The sequence below is a fragment of the Acinonyx jubatus genome, chromosome D3, assembly GCF_027475565.1.
Source record: "Acinonyx jubatus isolate Ajub_Pintada_27869175 chromosome D3, VMU_Ajub_asm_v1.0, whole genome shotgun sequence".
NCBI classification, from domain to species: Eukaryota; Metazoa; Chordata; class Mammalia; order Carnivora; family Felidae; genus Acinonyx; species Acinonyx jubatus.
Genome location: NC_069392.1, coordinates 16,375,933 through 16,392,713, shown reverse-complemented (window position 1 = coordinate 16,392,713; position 16,781 = coordinate 16,375,933). Strand labels below are relative to the sequence as shown.

Here is a 16,781-nt window from a genome sequence, read left to right as displayed (position 1 = left end):
GAATAAAACAGACCTTTTAAAGTTGGAAGCAGCATAAAGATCACTGGAAAATTCTTAAAGCCAACTCTGGCGGTTTGGAGGGGGGAAAAATCTCTTTAATTTTTGCTTCTATCACTTTTATCCCTCAATCTGTTTTACTTAACTTTGGTACCTGAGCCTTCTTAAAACACAAAATCAAAAAACTCCAGTATCTTGGATTCTACTCAATTCAGTAATCGTGGTGGGGACAGGGAGGCTACTTTGTTCCAGACCTGGGTCTTTTTGTTAAAAAGCCACTTTATTGAAGTATGATTGATATGTAAAAGGCTGTACTTATTTAATGTATACGAATCAATGAGTTTGGGGTTAAGCGTATACCGGATCACCGTCAAAGCTATAACCATATCCATCACCTCCCCAAGTCTCCTCCCTACTTTAAGATTTATTTGTGGTAAGAACATTTAATATAGTATCTACCCTCTTAGCAAATTTTTAGTGTTCGATATAGTACTGTTAGCTATTCCAGGGTTATTTTTATTGTAAGTTCTTTTCAGAAAAACTATAGCTATGGCTAGTATCCATTTTGAGTGTAATAACTTTGTGGGATGGTGGATGATTGTAGGTTAGGAGTTCCCAAGCTGTCTGGAGTCTACTTTGAACACTCTTCAGACATTAGGAGAAAGTTAGCCTTCTGCTCTGAATAAAGTGGGTACCCAGGAACAAATTTGAGTTTGTTTGGTAAAGATACAAGGTTTCTTAGATGACAGAAACAGTAACTGAAAAGCACAACACAAGTTGTCATATGGCGATCAGATACACTGTCTAATAGTTACGTAAATAGAAAAACCGATTTACGTACAGTTTGGTAGACCACCGTTTTGGGAGGAGATAAAGGAGAATAACCTATACTGAACAGTGTGTGAATAAATATTTGATTCATTTCCTCAGAAAGTGACAGTACCTTTTACTTCCAGTAGAAGCAGGAACTCATTGCCTTGTTTTGGCTAGATATTTCCCAATGTTGTCTTCAGAGAGTTAGTTACTAAAAATCACTTAAACATCAGTTTTTTTTCAGGTAACCGAAGAAAGTGGAAATATTTGTGTTCGTGATAACAAAATACTATCTTTGGGCCTCCATGAATAGCTAGTCAGTTGTGTGAAAAGGGCTGTTGTTCATCCTGCTTTGGCAAAGAGATATTACCTGTTTGAAAACAATAACAAAAAAGGATGTTATAGCTGAGCCTGTTTCCCAACTGACTCAACTGAGCTAACTTATCACTTGGTTTGTCACGAAAAATAAGCAATGCAAATAAGTGTAGCGACTACCCTGTTATTTCTGAATGTCTGAAAGAATAACAGTTACAAGTGAATCCTAATAAATGCACACTTTTCAATAAGGAGCAGAGACAGGTTAGCCAGTTAATATGCACATAGGAGTGGAAGGAAGGACATTAATAATTGTAAATTCACTTTCCCAAAAAGCAAAGTCTGACACAGAGTTCTATTTGAGAAATAACATATGTGATCAATGGCTATGTCTGTTAAAATAGTGACAACTATCAGGCTCTGAGATAAATTATAAAATCTTTTTTCTCTTCAGTTAATCTGAGGTAGTTTAGTGAACCAGGGGCCTGATTAAGAGTTGAGCCCACACCTTTTTTTTTTTTTAATTTTTATTATTTTTAAGTAGGCGCCGCGCTGGATGAGAGGTTTGAACTCAAGACCCTGAGATCAAGAGTCACATGTGCTCAGGGTGCCTGAGTGGCTCAGTCAGTTGAGTGTCCAACTCTTAATTTTGGCTCAGGTCATGATCTCATGGTCATGAGATCAGGCCCTATGTTGGGCTCCACACTGGGTGTGGAGCCTGCTTAAGATTCTCTCCCTCTCAAAAAAAAAAAAAACAAAAAAAACCCCACATGCTCTACTAACTGAGCCAGCCAGGCACTCCAAGCCCAAGCCCACAAGTTTTTAAGCTTTCTTTCCCATATTGGCTTCAAGCAGCGCTTTCCTTTAACTGACTGGTCTTGACTGACTAATCTTGATCAAAGAGGTAATCCTTGCACTGGGGGACTGATGTTTGTCTCTGAGACTACTTAGAATGGTTCTCCTCTGAGGTGATCTCCTGACTGTGAAGCTGGCATTTGGAAAACCATCTACCTGAGTGCTCAAGCTCACATTCCCACATGTCCAGACGGGTGCAGCAGTTCTGCATTCTGAAGACCCACCCATCTGTAGAGGAGCTAAAAAGTTCAACCCACCCAGGATTCTGGATTTTATTATTGGCCCAGAGTTATTTTTAAGTTTTCATTTATAATAGTCACAGCAAATTTTAAAGATGCAAATCTCAACACCAGGGTTGCAAACTGATGGCTCCCAGGATGCATCTGGCTTGCAGGTATGTTTTATGTGGTTTTTTTTTTTTTGTTTTGTTTTGTTTGTTTTTTAAATCTTTGAATTAGCTCCCATACTTAAAATTTGGGAAATACCCCCCGGTGACCCAACGAAAATGCCAGATGTCTGGGTTCTCTGGGAATATGGGCTCACATTACTGCCTGGCACTGAATGAGGAGCAGTGAATGCCCTTTTAGGCAGAGCTTGAGCTCCAGATGTGCCACTGTATACACCTCTCCCCGCCACAGGGCTGTTTTGTTCATTCCTATTACAGACTGGTCCCTAGAAGGAAACATGACCCCTGGACTCTACTGCCACCTTAATGCCACCACCTGTATTTGATTTATGCTTTTTTTTTCACTATTAATAAATACGGGTTTTTTTCATTAGTTCCAGTTTTATTGAGAAATAATTGACATAACACTGTAAGTTTAAGGTGTACAACACAATGATTTAATATATGTATATACTGCAGAATGATTACCACAAGATTAGTTAATATCTCACATAGTTCTGATTTTTTTCTTGTGGTGAGAACTTTTAAGATCTACTCTCTAGCAGCTTTCAAATACAGACTACAGTACTGTAAACTATAGTCATTCTGTTCTACAGTGAAGTTTGTACCTTTTGACCACCTTCACCTAGTTCCTACTTTATACTTTTCAAAATACTTTCATGTAGCAAAATTTGGGCCTCAAAGCTACCACTGTGTTCTTAGTTCACTGAGGGACAGTTAAACCACTTTGGGCAAAACATACCTGGGGGAGCCACAAAATACTCCTCCACAACTCGATGGGCATTTTGTAGTAGTTCTTCAACACAGTTGCCTTCTACCACATTGTCAGATCTCAAGTACAGACATCTACAAAACCAGAAGCTCAAGGTTACCTTCTCAGAGAATAGGCTTCTAGAGCATGGGTGGAGAGGGTCAAGAATGGAAAAAATGGAGCAGCATATTCTTGAGTTGTGGTTACTGTTCAAAGATAGAGGACTTGTCAACAGTAGACCAAATAACAATCTGCAGTTGATAGATTCTCTCAACCACTCAGTGAGGTAAGTGATAATTATTCCTCAGGACTGATATGTTCAACCATGGGTAAGTTGCTTTTGGTGAAGACAGGTAAGGCAATTACAATAAAATGTGTTAAATCTAACAGGTAAGCAAAGCTTGCCAAGGGAATAGAAGGGGGCACCTAATCTAGCCTGGGTGAGGAACAGACATTCAGAATAGGTGATGTCACTGCTAAAGGATGGGCAAGAAACCACTGGATTGTTGGGATGGGAAATGGGCTTCCAGGCTGGTGAAGAAACTTGCTCAAGAGTGGTTATTAGTGGTTTAAGGATATTAGCTCCTAAGTGACAGGATGGAGTCTGAGCACAGTTCTGTACCCCTTGTACCCATAAGATGAGTTGTTTTTTCACTGTAGCCACCTTTATGAATATGAAAGTATCTGCCCTTACATAGCTCAAGAATCTCCCACTGTTCTCTGGGCCTCATGGCTTCATTAAAGTATCCAAATGGCAAGCTAATGAAACCAAACTGGAATTGAACATATCTATGGGGCTTCGCTGCCGTTTGAAGGTTTACAAGTGCATGGCAAAATGTCTGAGTCTGCTTCTAGATACTTGAGCTGAAAAATAAGCAGTCTCTCTACTCAATCACTGATAGGGGAGCAGGCAAACTCCTTCCACTTTGAGCCAGACATAGACTGAGGGCTAAGCCTAACAGGACAAAAGGGCAAGGACATTACATGAACATCCAGGCAAAGGCTGCAGAGGGCTAAGTTGTCATGATAAGGTTCTTCTAGGAAAGGCCTAGTTCTGTTTCTTTTGTGGCACTTACCCTAGGGCTAGACACAATAAACATGGTATGGACCAGACAGAGCTGGAGTCTGTTCCAGGATCTGGCACTATCTTAACTGTGTGGCCTTGAATAAGAATGATCTTTCCAGACCTTCACTTTCTTGCCAGAAAAATGAAGGTTGCACTTGATTTTTTTTTTTTTTTAAACCATACAGGGGCTTAAGAAAACTTGGAGAACAAAATAAAAATTATCTGTAAAGGTAACCACTGGACCTTCTCGAGTTTATATTTCTGTTGGGTGGTATAACAAAATGACTCAGGGCTCCTGAGTCAGCTGAATTCAAATCTTAGTGCCACACATGGCACATGGGCAAGTTACCCTCTCCATGTACCTGTTTCCTTATTCGTGGAATGCTTCATAGAATTGCTGGGAAGATTAAATATTAAAGAAGATCTGATAATGCTGGGCCTGCATTTTCACCACGGTAAGAGGTGGGTGCCGAATAGCACCTGCTCCTTTCAGAAAGAGTTAGTGCACACAGGTTAGTGCACACCTCAGTCCCCACCACTCAGTACACCTATGCACTTAACCTGCTGTAATCATGCATTGCCTGCCTAGTCCCTACAGACTGAAGACTGAATTGTCCCGGGGCACTTGAAGAGTCTGATGAAGTAAGCCTCTGGTACCACCAACAGGTGGTGAAAAGCTACTGCTTCCCCACAGATGTAATAGCAATGGATTTATTCACTCATTTGGTAATCCAGTTTTCTATGTAAGTGATGTTTCCAGAAAAAATTCACTCTTTTAAATACCACACATTTTTACTTAAATACTGATTATGATGGAGTTGTTTCCAGAAGAAATCCACACCTTCCTATTTCCATAATCCTAGACTACTGAACCCAGGGTCTCTGTGAGGGTTGCACCTCAGTAGTTCACTTGGCAAGTCACCTAACTTTTCTTGATCTCAGAATCACACAAAATCCAAATGGGACCCAATGAAATTTTTAGGTGCTTCTAAATTACTGATTGACTAAATGTCTACCTTACCTCATTTCTCAGGGTTTGACAAGAGGATTAAGCCCAAATGCTGTAGGGCACCCAATGTGATAATAAATCAACTATCTCTCTGGGCTAGTATGAATTATGTACTCCTTGGAAGCACTGAAAAAAGCCACTTGAATCTTTATGCGTTCTGGTTCAGATGAAAAATCCTGGTTGAGAAAGGCTTCTGTGAACTAGAAATCCTTGCCCTCTAAAGTTTATAGACATGGCACATTAACCAGTAACTGGAAGATGCTAATAAAAAGCAGTTTAATGGAAAGCACTATGGCAGCACTGAGGAAGAAGTACCTCTATCAGCCCTTGGACTGACCAGATAAGAGTTGTGCTGCTGGTGTTGGGCTACCACAAGTCCTTTTTCTGGGCATCACTCTATTTCCATCTATAATAAGCCTTTTCCCTCCTGCCTAATCAATTTCTAATTTGATGCAGACTGGAATGAGAGTTAATCAATTTGGCTAAGAATTTTCAGTTCGATTAAGACTCTGAGGGACAGCCTAAGTACTGAAGTATCTGGCTGCAGTCAGAGCTGTCATCATCTGAGTCCCTCTTGAGATAAGAGAGAATTAACATTCTAGAGGCTGACTTTAGATGGCATATCTATTTTTTTTTAATTTTTTTTTAACGTTTGTTTTTGAGACAGAGACAGAGCATGAATGGGGGAGGGTCAGAGAGAGGGAGACACAGAATCTGAAACAGGCTCCAGGCTCTGAGCTGTCAGCACAGAGCCCGACGCGGGGCTCGAACTCACGGACTGAGAGATCATGACCTGAGCCGAAGTCGGCCGCTTAACCGACTGAGCCACCCAGGTGCCCTAGACGGCGTATCTAGAACAGTATTTGAGAGCTGAGGCTCTGAGTTCCAAGTCCTGGATTCTCTTACTAAACCTGTGAGACTCTGGGGCATATTACATAAGCTTTCTGAGCCTTGGTTTCTTCATCTATAAAGCATATACTAGTATTTACCTTCCAGGTTTGTATGTGACAGCTGAGACAACACAAAAAATCTTAGCACCTGGCATGTAAGCGTGCTAATGCTTTTTAGCTCAATCCGAATGACAGGGTAAGGTATTAATGTGCCAAGAGATTTCTAATAGCCTCAGTGCTTTTACACCTAGTGTAAAATGGTTTAATACTTGCCTTAACTGGGTTCCATTTCAAACATCAGTGAGGCAGTATGTTCAAAAACATGAAAGTCTTACAAGTGCTACATCTCTAAAATGGAATCACAAACCCAAGCTGATTTCCAAGTTTATGGCAAGACTGCAGACCACTGAATACCAAGGCACTATTCCACCTACCAAATCCAAATCCCCTTTTCATTAATTCTTCCCTGAGTAATAGTTGCACTTCTCTATAGTTCCCCTTTAGATGATTGGGGAAATTCTGACTCCTCTTTGTTCTTCTATTTGCTCCTTTCCTAAAGATACTAATAAAGAACATTCAACAAATATTTACTGAGTGCTTGGTGCTAGACACTGAGAATTTGATGAGCAATAATAGATAAGCTCCCTGGAACATGGATAAGCAATAGGAGAGGGGCAGAGAATCAAATATTACAAATACGGGTGCCTGACTGGACCAGTTGGTAGAGCACGTGACTCTTGATCTCAGTGTCATGAGTTCAAATCCTATGTTGGGTGTAGAGATTAAAGTAAGTAAATATTACTCAGACGGATGTATAAACACATGTAAAATTATAGCTGTACTGAATACCATGAGAGACAGGTGCTGAAAGGGAACCTGACTTGATAGAGAAAAATGAAAAATCTCCCTGAGGAAGAGGCAGTTGAAATCTGAAGAAGAAAGGAAATGAACTTAAGCAAAAGAAAGTCGTAGGAGGGATGAGGTAAGGATAAAGGCAAGGGCCCAGAATTCCAAGAAGGAAAAAGAATGGAGAGCTCAAGGAACTGAAGGTGACAGCCCTGTCTGGAGGTGGGCAGGGGCTAGGTTAAATGATGCATTGTAGGCTCTGGTGAAGCTTTGTCTTTATCCTAAAGAACACTGGAGAGCCTGAAATCTTGGGTAAGAGAATGACATCAGATTTCTATTTTGAAGTGTTATGTAATTGTGGGCAAACTGTTTGACTTCTGTAGACCTGATCATCAGATGACAAAATAAGAGAAAGGATGTGAAAGAAACAAAGGTGGGAGGAGAAAACAGGAGCCTAGCAAGCACTTTACACAGAGGTTATGGTTACAAAAAGGTCTGTCTCTCTCTATTGGCACTAATGGCAGCTAATCATTTTTTGCTCTCACCTATACTAGGAATGTATTTTTTTTAATCCCATCAAGAAAAGGGTAAGACAGGGGCACCTGGGTGGCTCAGTCAGTTAAGGGTCCGACTCGTGGTTTTGGCTCAGGTCATGATCTCATGGCTCATGAGTTCAAGCCCTGTGTTGACAGTGCGGAGCCTCCTTGGGATTCTCTCTCTCTCCCTCAAAATAAATAAAAAAGGGGGGGAGGGCAGAACTGTAGACTTCCCTGCTTTTTATGAGCTACATACCGACCCTTCCCAAGAAACTGTAGTCCCAAACAGCAAAACGAGTCTGCTTTTTAAAAAGGAGCAGTTTCTTTTAAATATATTTTTAAATCTTTAAAATATATTAAGATTTGGTAACAACTGGTAGAAGTGGAGAGAGGCTGCACCCTTTTATATAATAAAAACTACTTTGTCAAAGACCTGCCCCCGTATTGCATTACACTATACTACCTCACTATTTGTGTTAGTATCCCATTTCTTTATGCATTTGTAAACGTCCTGGCCCTCGGTATAAAATGAAAAGTTAGAACTTCCCTCTGCATTTCCACCTTCTTTAAAACTAATCATTGTTAAGTTTCTTGCATGCTCTTTGAGGGAACAAAACATGACTTAATGCATATACCAGAACATACCAAATAGATTACACATTAAAGTATTGATAATCCCATACACAATGTTCTGAATTTTACCTTTTTTATTAAATATATCTTGGGACCTTTCCATGTCAGTATATATAGCTGTTTCACTATTTGTCAAATATCCCATTGTATGATGATGTATTTAGCCATGAAGTACACTTAGAGACTGTCTTTTTGTTTCTTGAACTTAAAAAAAAACTTATACTTTTTAAAAAAATGTTTATTTTTGAGGGGGGGGAGGGGCAGAGAGAGAGGGAGACAGAGGATCTGAAGTGGGCTCTGTGCTGACAGCAGAGAACCCAATGTGGGGCTTGAACTCATGAACTACAAGATCATGACCTGAGATGCAGTCGGATGCCCAAACAACTGAGCTACCCAAGAACTCCTCACATTTTTTTAAAATTCATTTATCTATTTTAAGTAAACTCTACCCCCAGCATAGGGCTGGAACTGACGACCCCAGAGATCAAGAGTCATATACTCTACTGACTGAGCCAGCCAGGGGCCTCTTCTTGGCTTTTGTTGTTGTTGTTGTTTTGTATTATAAACAGATCTGGACACCCTGAACACTGGATGCACTTTTACAGATATGTCCATAGGGATCACTAGGCCAGAAAATATGTACAGGACATATTTTGAGACAGGGATCCAATAAGTAAGCAAGTCAAATATGGGCTCACATTCTACTAACAAGGGACAGATCAACAAAAATACAAAAATAAGATAATCAAGAAAGAGAAGAAAATCCAACAAGGAAGTCAGTGATTGGAAAGGGAGAGGACATTTGGAGAAGGAGAGGACTTACAGAGGAGAGATGCCAAGGAGACAGGCTATCCAAGAAAAAGATAACAGCAAACGCAAAGATCCTACACAAGGAACGAATTTGGAATGTTGGAGGAACAGTAAGAAAGGTAATATAGCTGGAGTAGAGCAGTATGTCCAAGGGGTAGGCAGAGACTCTGAAGTAGGGCCTTGAAGGTGGTTATCAATTCGAACACTGTTCTTGTTACACTGGGAGGCCTGGAGGATTTTAAACGAGAGTGATGGGATCCATAACGAACAAGGGGAGGAATGAAACCACTTACCCCGCGGGGTGACCGTGGGCAAGTTCTTGCACCTCGCTTAAGGCCTTTTTCCCTTCCGTGAAAGGACACACTAATCGCCACCTCAAATGGCTGCGAAGGCGCAACAGACAAGGCTTCGGGGTACGCGGCCTCGAGTGTTTTACCTGTCCTCCAATACTGATTCCATGGGCTCCACCCCGTCCGTGTCCACGGCGCGGAGCCTGTCGGCAAAGGCGATGGCTTTCTCCAGTCGTGCCACGGCCTCTTGGCTGCCGAAGTCCACAAGCGCTAGACGCTCCAGGTGCTCGATCACCTCAGCCGTGACACGGCCACTACCCTGGGCGGATGAGGCGGAGAATGGGGGTCATGGGTGGGACCTGCTCCGTGTCCCGACCTGCTTCACCACCCGCCCAGACACCCCCGGCCTTTACCTGAGGATCCGTCTTGGAGGTGAAGCCCCGGTGCCAGCCCATCCAGGACCGATGGCCCAGCAACACCGCACGCGCCCACATTTCTCTCCTCGGCCGCCGTAATGCGTCCACACGTAAAGTCGAGCGACGCGCTTAAGAGTGACGACATCAGAGCGCGCCGCCACTACTGCCGCCGCCGCCATGAACAGCGTAGGGGAGGCCTGCACTGACATGAAGCGCGAGTACGACCAGTGCTTTAATCGCTGGTTTGCCGAGAAGTTCCTCAAGGGGGACGGCTCCGGGGACCCGTGCACCGACCTCTTCAAGCGCTACCAGCAGTGTGTTCAGGTGAGCGCTCAGTTGGCCAGGACCCTCTCGTCCTCTCTGCGGTGTCCCGGGCCACACGCGTAGTATCTTGCGGGAGTTGGAATTGGGAGGGTGAAGAAAAGCCGCAGTGAGGGCAGTGGCAGGAGCTGTCTCCCCATCATCACTACCAGGCTGCCTGGTATCTCTCTGAATGACAAAGTTAAATATTTTTGCAGTGCTTTACGTCTTACGGAGCACAGTAGCATCCTTTGGTCCTCATCCTAAACTTGCAAAGTGGGCATAGTTCTTATTTTATACATGGAACACTTACGCCCCCAAACAGGAAGTGATTAGTGCAAGTTCACCAGAATCGTTTCCTTGATTTTTGCGGTAGTGTACTATTCCACTATTACGTTGGAGGGGGAAGCGCGGTGTTAAGTATCTCTGGCCTGTTAGACGTCAGTCTCTGGACTGATTTTGTTGTTTTAGTTCCTTCATTGGCCTTTTTGATTTCTGGACTGCCAGCCAGCTAGGAAATGTTCATTCCAGTTCAATGAATTAGATTGTAAGCACAGCACTGGGCACAGCACTCCCAGTTAATTTAAAACGTCCACAGGGTAATTCCAAGTTGCTATCTTTGTCCTATTTACAGATGGGAAAGTGAGGCTTCCTTAAGGTCACATAGCCATAAGTCCTGGAACGCAGATTTGAGTTTGTGCCCATCACAGTAGAGTGGAGATACTGTTTAAATTCCATGTTTGAATTTTGACGATTCCTCACACCACTTTTCCAATCTGTCTCTGGTCTTACATTTAATTTCTTCGTAATGGTACTCAGGTTTTAAAAAGTACAGGTCTTGAATCATGGTTGGGTTTTTTTTTTTGTTTGTTTTTTGTTTTGGTCCAATCTGATTTATTAGTTTTGTGCCATCGTATTTACAAAGTTTGGTCCTCAAGCTTCATATAGATCTGTTTCATGTGTTTTTCCTTCCATCAGAAAGCAATAAAGGAGAAGGAGATCCCCATTGAAGGACTGGAATTCATGGGCCATGGCAAAGAAAAGCCTGAAAGCTCTTCTTGACCTTGACAGTCTCCTTGAAAATGGACTCCTCGAATCAGGAAATAGAGGACACTGGATTTCGTCAGTTAAGGCTGTTAAAATAGCCATCGATTTGATGAGTTTAGGAGGGAGTTTTCTTTCCTCCTTAATTTCCTCTCAATTGTGTAAGAGGATGAACCATCACTCTTTGCTTTGAGAGGATTTCTTACTCTGGCATCTTGCAGGAACTCCATGTGCTAAAACTGAATGATTTCTTAGGATTATGATCTGGGATAAGCTTTAAGTATCCTTTGTATGTGAACACTGATAGACTTGTCAGGATGATCAGGGTTGCCTAACCTCTTAAGTTTTGCTCTGAAGGACATGAGGTACATTGTACTGGGATTATTCATGGAAGCGATTGGTTAGGATCTCTTCTCTCAGGGAGCTAATGCTCTGAAAAAGGGATCCCAGCACAAGTTTTAATCAATGCTTGGGAGCATGGTTTTATTTCTACAGAACTGTTAAGATTGCTGGTGGACTGGGTTAGCCAACAGGAAAACAACTTTAACAGAGTTCCCTGCCTTAAAAAGAGGTGTCAGATTTCAGATTAAGATGTGAAAGCTTGAAGAATATTGCAGTAAAAACCATTTCAGAGCTCGCAGTGTAGTTTAGGAATTAAGATTTCATGGAGTAACTATGGAGGAACATCCTAAATTGCAAAGATCTGCTGTTGCCAGTTTTCAACCCAAGTCAATTAAGCCAACCCGTATTATCTTAAAACTGCCAAAATGCTGCATCTGGTTAAAAGGTTAAAGAGTTTGCTTTATTTGCCTCATGTATCCACCCTGCCCTGGAATGTCTGTAATCATGAAGATGGAATAAATTGTAACATCTAGTTTCATTATTTGCCCCTGGAGAACTCAGTGCACTTTATGGAACAGCTATTACACTATAACCCCACATATCCCATATGCACACTAAGGGAGAGTTTTGTTTTATAACTTAAAGGTGAAAAGTGAAGATTTATCTAAGTGAAATAGTGTGCTATAACAATTAGAAATCTCACTGATTTCTGAAGTTTATTCCCACAGTAAGCTACACAAATAATATGCTTATATAACTGCACAAAAAAAATGCCAGGATCAGGTGAGCACTTACACACTTTGGAATGTCAGGTAATCACCAAAACTGCATATATTGAGTAATTTGGTTCACACATATATACCCAATATAGTATGAAACAGCTTACAGAAGGCAAAAATTCTATTATCCTCTCCAATTTACCAATGACTACTTCGTATTTAACATGGCCAGTCCTTAATGTCATTTCAAGACATTCTACATTTATATTTTTGACTGGTTACAGTCCATTATACAAGGATTAGAAGAGATCATTGGAACCCGGTTGAGGGATGCCAGGCAGCAAGCCAAAGTTAAGTACATCTGTTCTGACCTCAGACTGGCCACAAGTACAACAGGTCCATAGTGACTTGGAAGCACAAGCACAGGCTGCGGTTAGATCACAAAATGGTAAAGACAGCAGGGATCCTTTTTTTCCTTACTGTAAATGGCTTTCATGCCTTGTGTTTCCATTTGCCTCACCTCTGCAGTACTAGTTTACTGTGTGTACTGTGCAATACCAAAACCTGGTAGCCTCTTGCTCTTTACTACCCAACTGTCTGATTGAGCCTCAAGAATAAAACCAGCTCCAAGCCAACCATGTTCTTCCACTGTAATTGGTACTGAGGGAATATTTTTTTCTGACTGTTCTTCATTCTTTTTTGACTTCATCCTCCCCATAAAGTGACTCCAACTATCTCAGCTACTTCAGAGATTTTAAATTTTGAGGAAGAATGAATGGCTCTTTAAGGGTGACTTTGTTACTATTACTATTGTTTCTCCTTAATTCTTAGTGCTATAAGAAGGTTTTAATTCCAGAAACAAATAAAGCCAATGGTATATGCAGAAATGTGTCATACTGCCTTCATTTCTCCAAAAGTTTGACCATTTCAGCCTTCAGGGTGCTAAGAGATGACCCCAAGATGAGAACTTGACACCTTTGGAGAAAATTATCCATTGGGAGTATTCTTCAACAAATGCTGGTGGAATGGGACAAGAGAAGGCTAGGACACAGGAAGCACTTTCTCTAGAGAATCAAAGATACTGCTTTCAGATATTAATTGCAGGTATTCTACTGGCCACTCAGTATCTTTGCCACCCAAAATCTGTCAAGACCCAATCTCAATTCTTAAATCCGCTCCACTCATGGTCCCTTTGCTTTACCCACCCCAGGCATAAGAAACCAAGGACAAGTCTGATATAAACACTTTCTACAGGCCTATAAATGGTGGCCATAAACCTTCACGGCAGAAACAGAAATAACATTAATGCTGATTTCCAAGGGAAAAACACCACCAAAGAATGCAACTCCAGCTCATGGACCAATCTAAGTTATTTATTTAAGCCATCTCCTGCCACAACAAAGGGATGGAAGATCAGTATACTGGTCATCATTTGATACAAGTAAGGAAGGTGAGCTTAAGGTCCCATATACTTTTCTGGTCCGTGTGCAGAGTCATGGTCCAAACCAGTGCTGTGGTCCCCAATGGGTTATGGTCCAGGTTCTCTTTATTCATCTTCATAGCCGGTCGGAAGTGGATTCACGTGAGAGTTATGGAATAGAGTATGATTACCATCTCCCCAGGGAAAGGGCTGTGGAGTGAAGATGTCAATTAGGCAATTCAAGAGAAGAGTTGAGACTGCCATGAACTGCTTAAGATACAGGGTATGTGACAGACAATACCTGGCAACTAGTCTATCAGTGCTGTCTTTACGAATCACATCACCTGTATCAGAATGGAAGAGGAGTATGGGGGAGGAGATGCTTATTTAAATGCAGACTTCTGGGCTTCATTCCAGATATAAAACAAATCCCTGGACTGGAAACTGCAACCTACCTTCCTCAATTATTTTGCATGCTCCCTTTGAAAAGCATGGTTTCCAACCCTGGAGGATTTTGCCCCTCCAGGGACACTGGGCAATATCTGGAGACATCTGGGGTAGGGCATCTAGTGGGTAGAGGTCAAGGATGCTGTTAAACATCCTAAGTCTCATAGGATAGCCCCTTGCCCCAACAAGAACTATCCAGCCCCAAATGTCAACAGTACTGAAGTTGAGAAATCCTGCTATATGGCTTCTACTGTACACGGGTGGGAGTGGGGCTCAGACTCAAAAATTCTGAATGTAAGACTCTAGCTTAAGTTTCTATAAAGCCAGCCCTACCTGGGCTAAGTGATGTAACAGTTATTAAAGTGCCAGAAGGGTCTTTTGTTAAGAATATTTACAACAAACAATGGAAAACAAATGATTACATCTACATCAATAGCAAAGGACAAAACAGTTGAGAAGATAACTAGCAGAAATAAGAATAAGAGAAGCTGTTAGTCTCTTCATTATGCAGCTAGTACCCTGCCAAATGCCCAGGTCCTAGAAAGGTGAATCACCTTCTGACTTTGCCTCCGTAAGGGAGATTCCCAAATCTCCAAGTCTTATACAACCCACAGTTTCAGAACAGTATAGAAGACAGAGGTGGGATGAATCAGAAAAAAAAAAAAAAAAAAAAAAGGAAAACTTAAGGGCACTTTTGTATGACCTTGAAGAAAAACAGATGTGGCCCCCCCGAGTCTCAGTTACCCTTACATAAAACCAGAGAAAATACAAATTTATTTGTGAGCATTAAATGAGAAATTGTTGTACACGCCAGGCACACAGGATTTTAGAGAATGAAGAACCTGCACTAGGCATTTATAATAAAAGGAGAACGGACACTCTAAGAGCCTACAAGAGCGTACCTTGGACCTGATGCGGAGATGGGGGTAGGCGACGAACTCGGGTCTCTCGTGCTCTCCGTGATGCGACTTCAGGAAGACGTTCAGCATGCTCACTCCCACGCCAGGAAGAGCTACGAAGTAGGTGAGGGCCTTCCACATGCGAGCTGCAGAAGGGGGTACGACCGCTCAGGCCTGGTGTGGCGCCCGCCCCGTTTCTCACCCCCCACCCCCAAGGCCCCAGGCCAAGGTCACAGTCCGGCCCCGCCTCGCTCGAGTGGGGCTGAGGCCCCCCACGCCGACCGCAACTCCAGTACCTGAGCCCTCCTCGCCGTGGGCGCCACTCGACATGGACCGCCCCAGCTGTGCCCCGGACCGACCTAGCAGCCCCGAAAACCGGGACGCAGCTGCCACCACCATTTTCGACCTGCACAGCCTCAGAGCCGGAAGCGGAAGTAGAAAGTGGGCCGGAGGGCGGGACCACAACCTCAAAAGCAAACACCTATTGGGCGGAGCCTTCTCGCCTTAACTGGAGGAGCCTGCGTACTATCAAAATCCTCAGAGCCACCGATCTTGAGAGAGCATGCGCTCTGACCCTTCCGTGTGCACGCCCCTCTCCCGACAGTCCCCACCCTGGTGAGGCTAAGCGAGGCGAAGTGGGAGAGGTTTATGAAGCGCGCTCTGGCATCCGGGAGCGCTGTCTTCGTTGGAGTCCGTAGACAGCAACTGGAAGTTCTGAGCTCAGAACATCCCATCTCAAATGCCGTTCCCATTCCTCCCCGTCCTGTGACGTCATTTTTAATCGCACTTGACATAATAGTCGTCATCATTATTACTTTATCTGGCTTCCCTACTAGAATATGAACTCTGTGATGCCAGAGTTTGCCACAGCAGCATTCCCAGAGCCTGGCATGGTACCTGGAACGTAGCAGGTGCTCAATACAAATTTGTTGAATGAACGAGTGAATGAATGAATGAATGAGTAGTAACGGGAACCAGAAGGAGCCCTGGAATTGGTGCCAGAAGACTGGATTCTGATCCTGCCTCAACATCCTTAATTTGTGGCTTCTTTAGTCATGTTAGCCTTCTCTCCCTTGTAACTCCGGAAACAAAAATTGGCATCTGTTTTGTCTCTACAACCCCCTTCCCCCACTTCTTCCTTCCTTTTTCTTCCTTCTCATCTAAAAGCAGTTTTAAAAATAAAAGTTACAATAACAATAATAGAGGAGAAGGCAGTGTGAAGACTGAGGCAGAGATTGGAGTGATGTGGCCATAAAAAAAGAGAAGCTGGCAACCACCAGAAGCTAGAAGAGATGTGGAATGGATTTTTCCCTATAGAGGCAGTTCAAAGGGATCATGGCCCTGCTAACACCTTGATTTTGGACTTCTAGCCTCCAGAACTGTGAGAGAATAAATTTGGGGTTTAAAAACAACAACAACAACAAAACAAACAAAACAAAAAACAGAAAAAGATACTAAGATAAAGTGAAAGTAAACCTTTGGATCATAGGCCCCTTGGAGAATGTAATGAAAGCTATGAACCCTTTCTCCCCAAAAATGCACCTGCTCGTAAGCACACGGTGTTGGGGGAAGAAGGTAGCATAAAGTACATCTGGAGACCCCCCTAACAGAACTTGTGCCCCAGGTTAAAAACCCCTGAATAGGGGGAACAAACAGGGGCTCTGATGTGGGAAGACTGAATTCACATTTTGTTTCCATCCATTACAGCCATGTGACCTTGGGCAAATGAGATAAAATGAGGGGCGCCTGGGTGGCTCAGTTAAGTGTCCGACTTCAGCTCAGGTCATGATCTCACGGTTCATGGGTTCGAGCCCCACATCAGGCTCTGTGCTGACAGCTCAGAGCCTGGAGCCTGCTTCGAATTCTGTGTCTCCTCTCTCTGTTCCTCCCCTGCTCACACACACTCTCTCTCTCTCTCAAAAATAGATTTTTTAGAAAATGAATGCTGTAAGTCTATGCAGTTTTATGAAGACAAAA

At 42.8% G+C, this 16,781-nt stretch overlaps 3 protein-coding genes across 3 annotated transcripts; 1 reads left to right on the top strand and 2 right to left on the bottom strand.

Annotated features, from left to right (window-relative positions):
- Positions 1-895: 895 nt before the first annotated feature.
- Positions 896-9,770, bottom strand: GATC (glutamyl-tRNA amidotransferase subunit C). Its single transcript, XM_015068556.3, has 4 exons — positions 9,631-9,770; positions 9,364-9,536; positions 3,129-3,232; positions 896-1,180 (listed from the first exon to the last, which is right to left on the bottom strand). The coding sequence occupies exons 1-4, from the start codon at positions 9,709-9,711 to the stop codon at positions 1,128-1,130; spliced, it is 411 nt and encodes a 136-aa protein (XP_014924042.1). The 5' UTR covers positions 9,712-9,770; the 3' UTR covers positions 896-1,127.
- A 40-nt stretch (positions 9,771-9,810) lies between these two features.
- TRIAP1 (TP53 regulated inhibitor of apoptosis 1) lies at positions 9,811-11,857 on the top strand. The gene is made up of 2 exons (XM_015068558.3): positions 9,811-9,957; positions 10,912-11,857. Exons 1-2 carry the CDS (start codon positions 9,811-9,813, stop codon positions 10,993-10,995), a joined length of 231 nt encoding a protein of 76 aa, XP_014924044.1. The 3' UTR covers positions 10,996-11,857.
- Positions 11,858-13,390: 1,533 nt separating this feature from the next.
- LOC106971690 (cytochrome c oxidase subunit 6A1, mitochondrial) lies at positions 13,391-15,261 on the bottom strand. Its single transcript, XM_015068557.3, has 3 exons — positions 15,101-15,261; positions 14,808-14,950; positions 13,391-13,668 (listed from the first exon to the last, which is right to left on the bottom strand). The coding sequence occupies exons 1-3, from the start codon at positions 15,201-15,203 to the stop codon at positions 13,585-13,587; spliced, it is 330 nt and encodes a 109-aa protein (XP_014924043.1). The 5' UTR covers positions 15,204-15,261; the 3' UTR covers positions 13,391-13,584.
- Between the last annotated feature and the right edge of the window lie 1,520 nt (positions 15,262-16,781).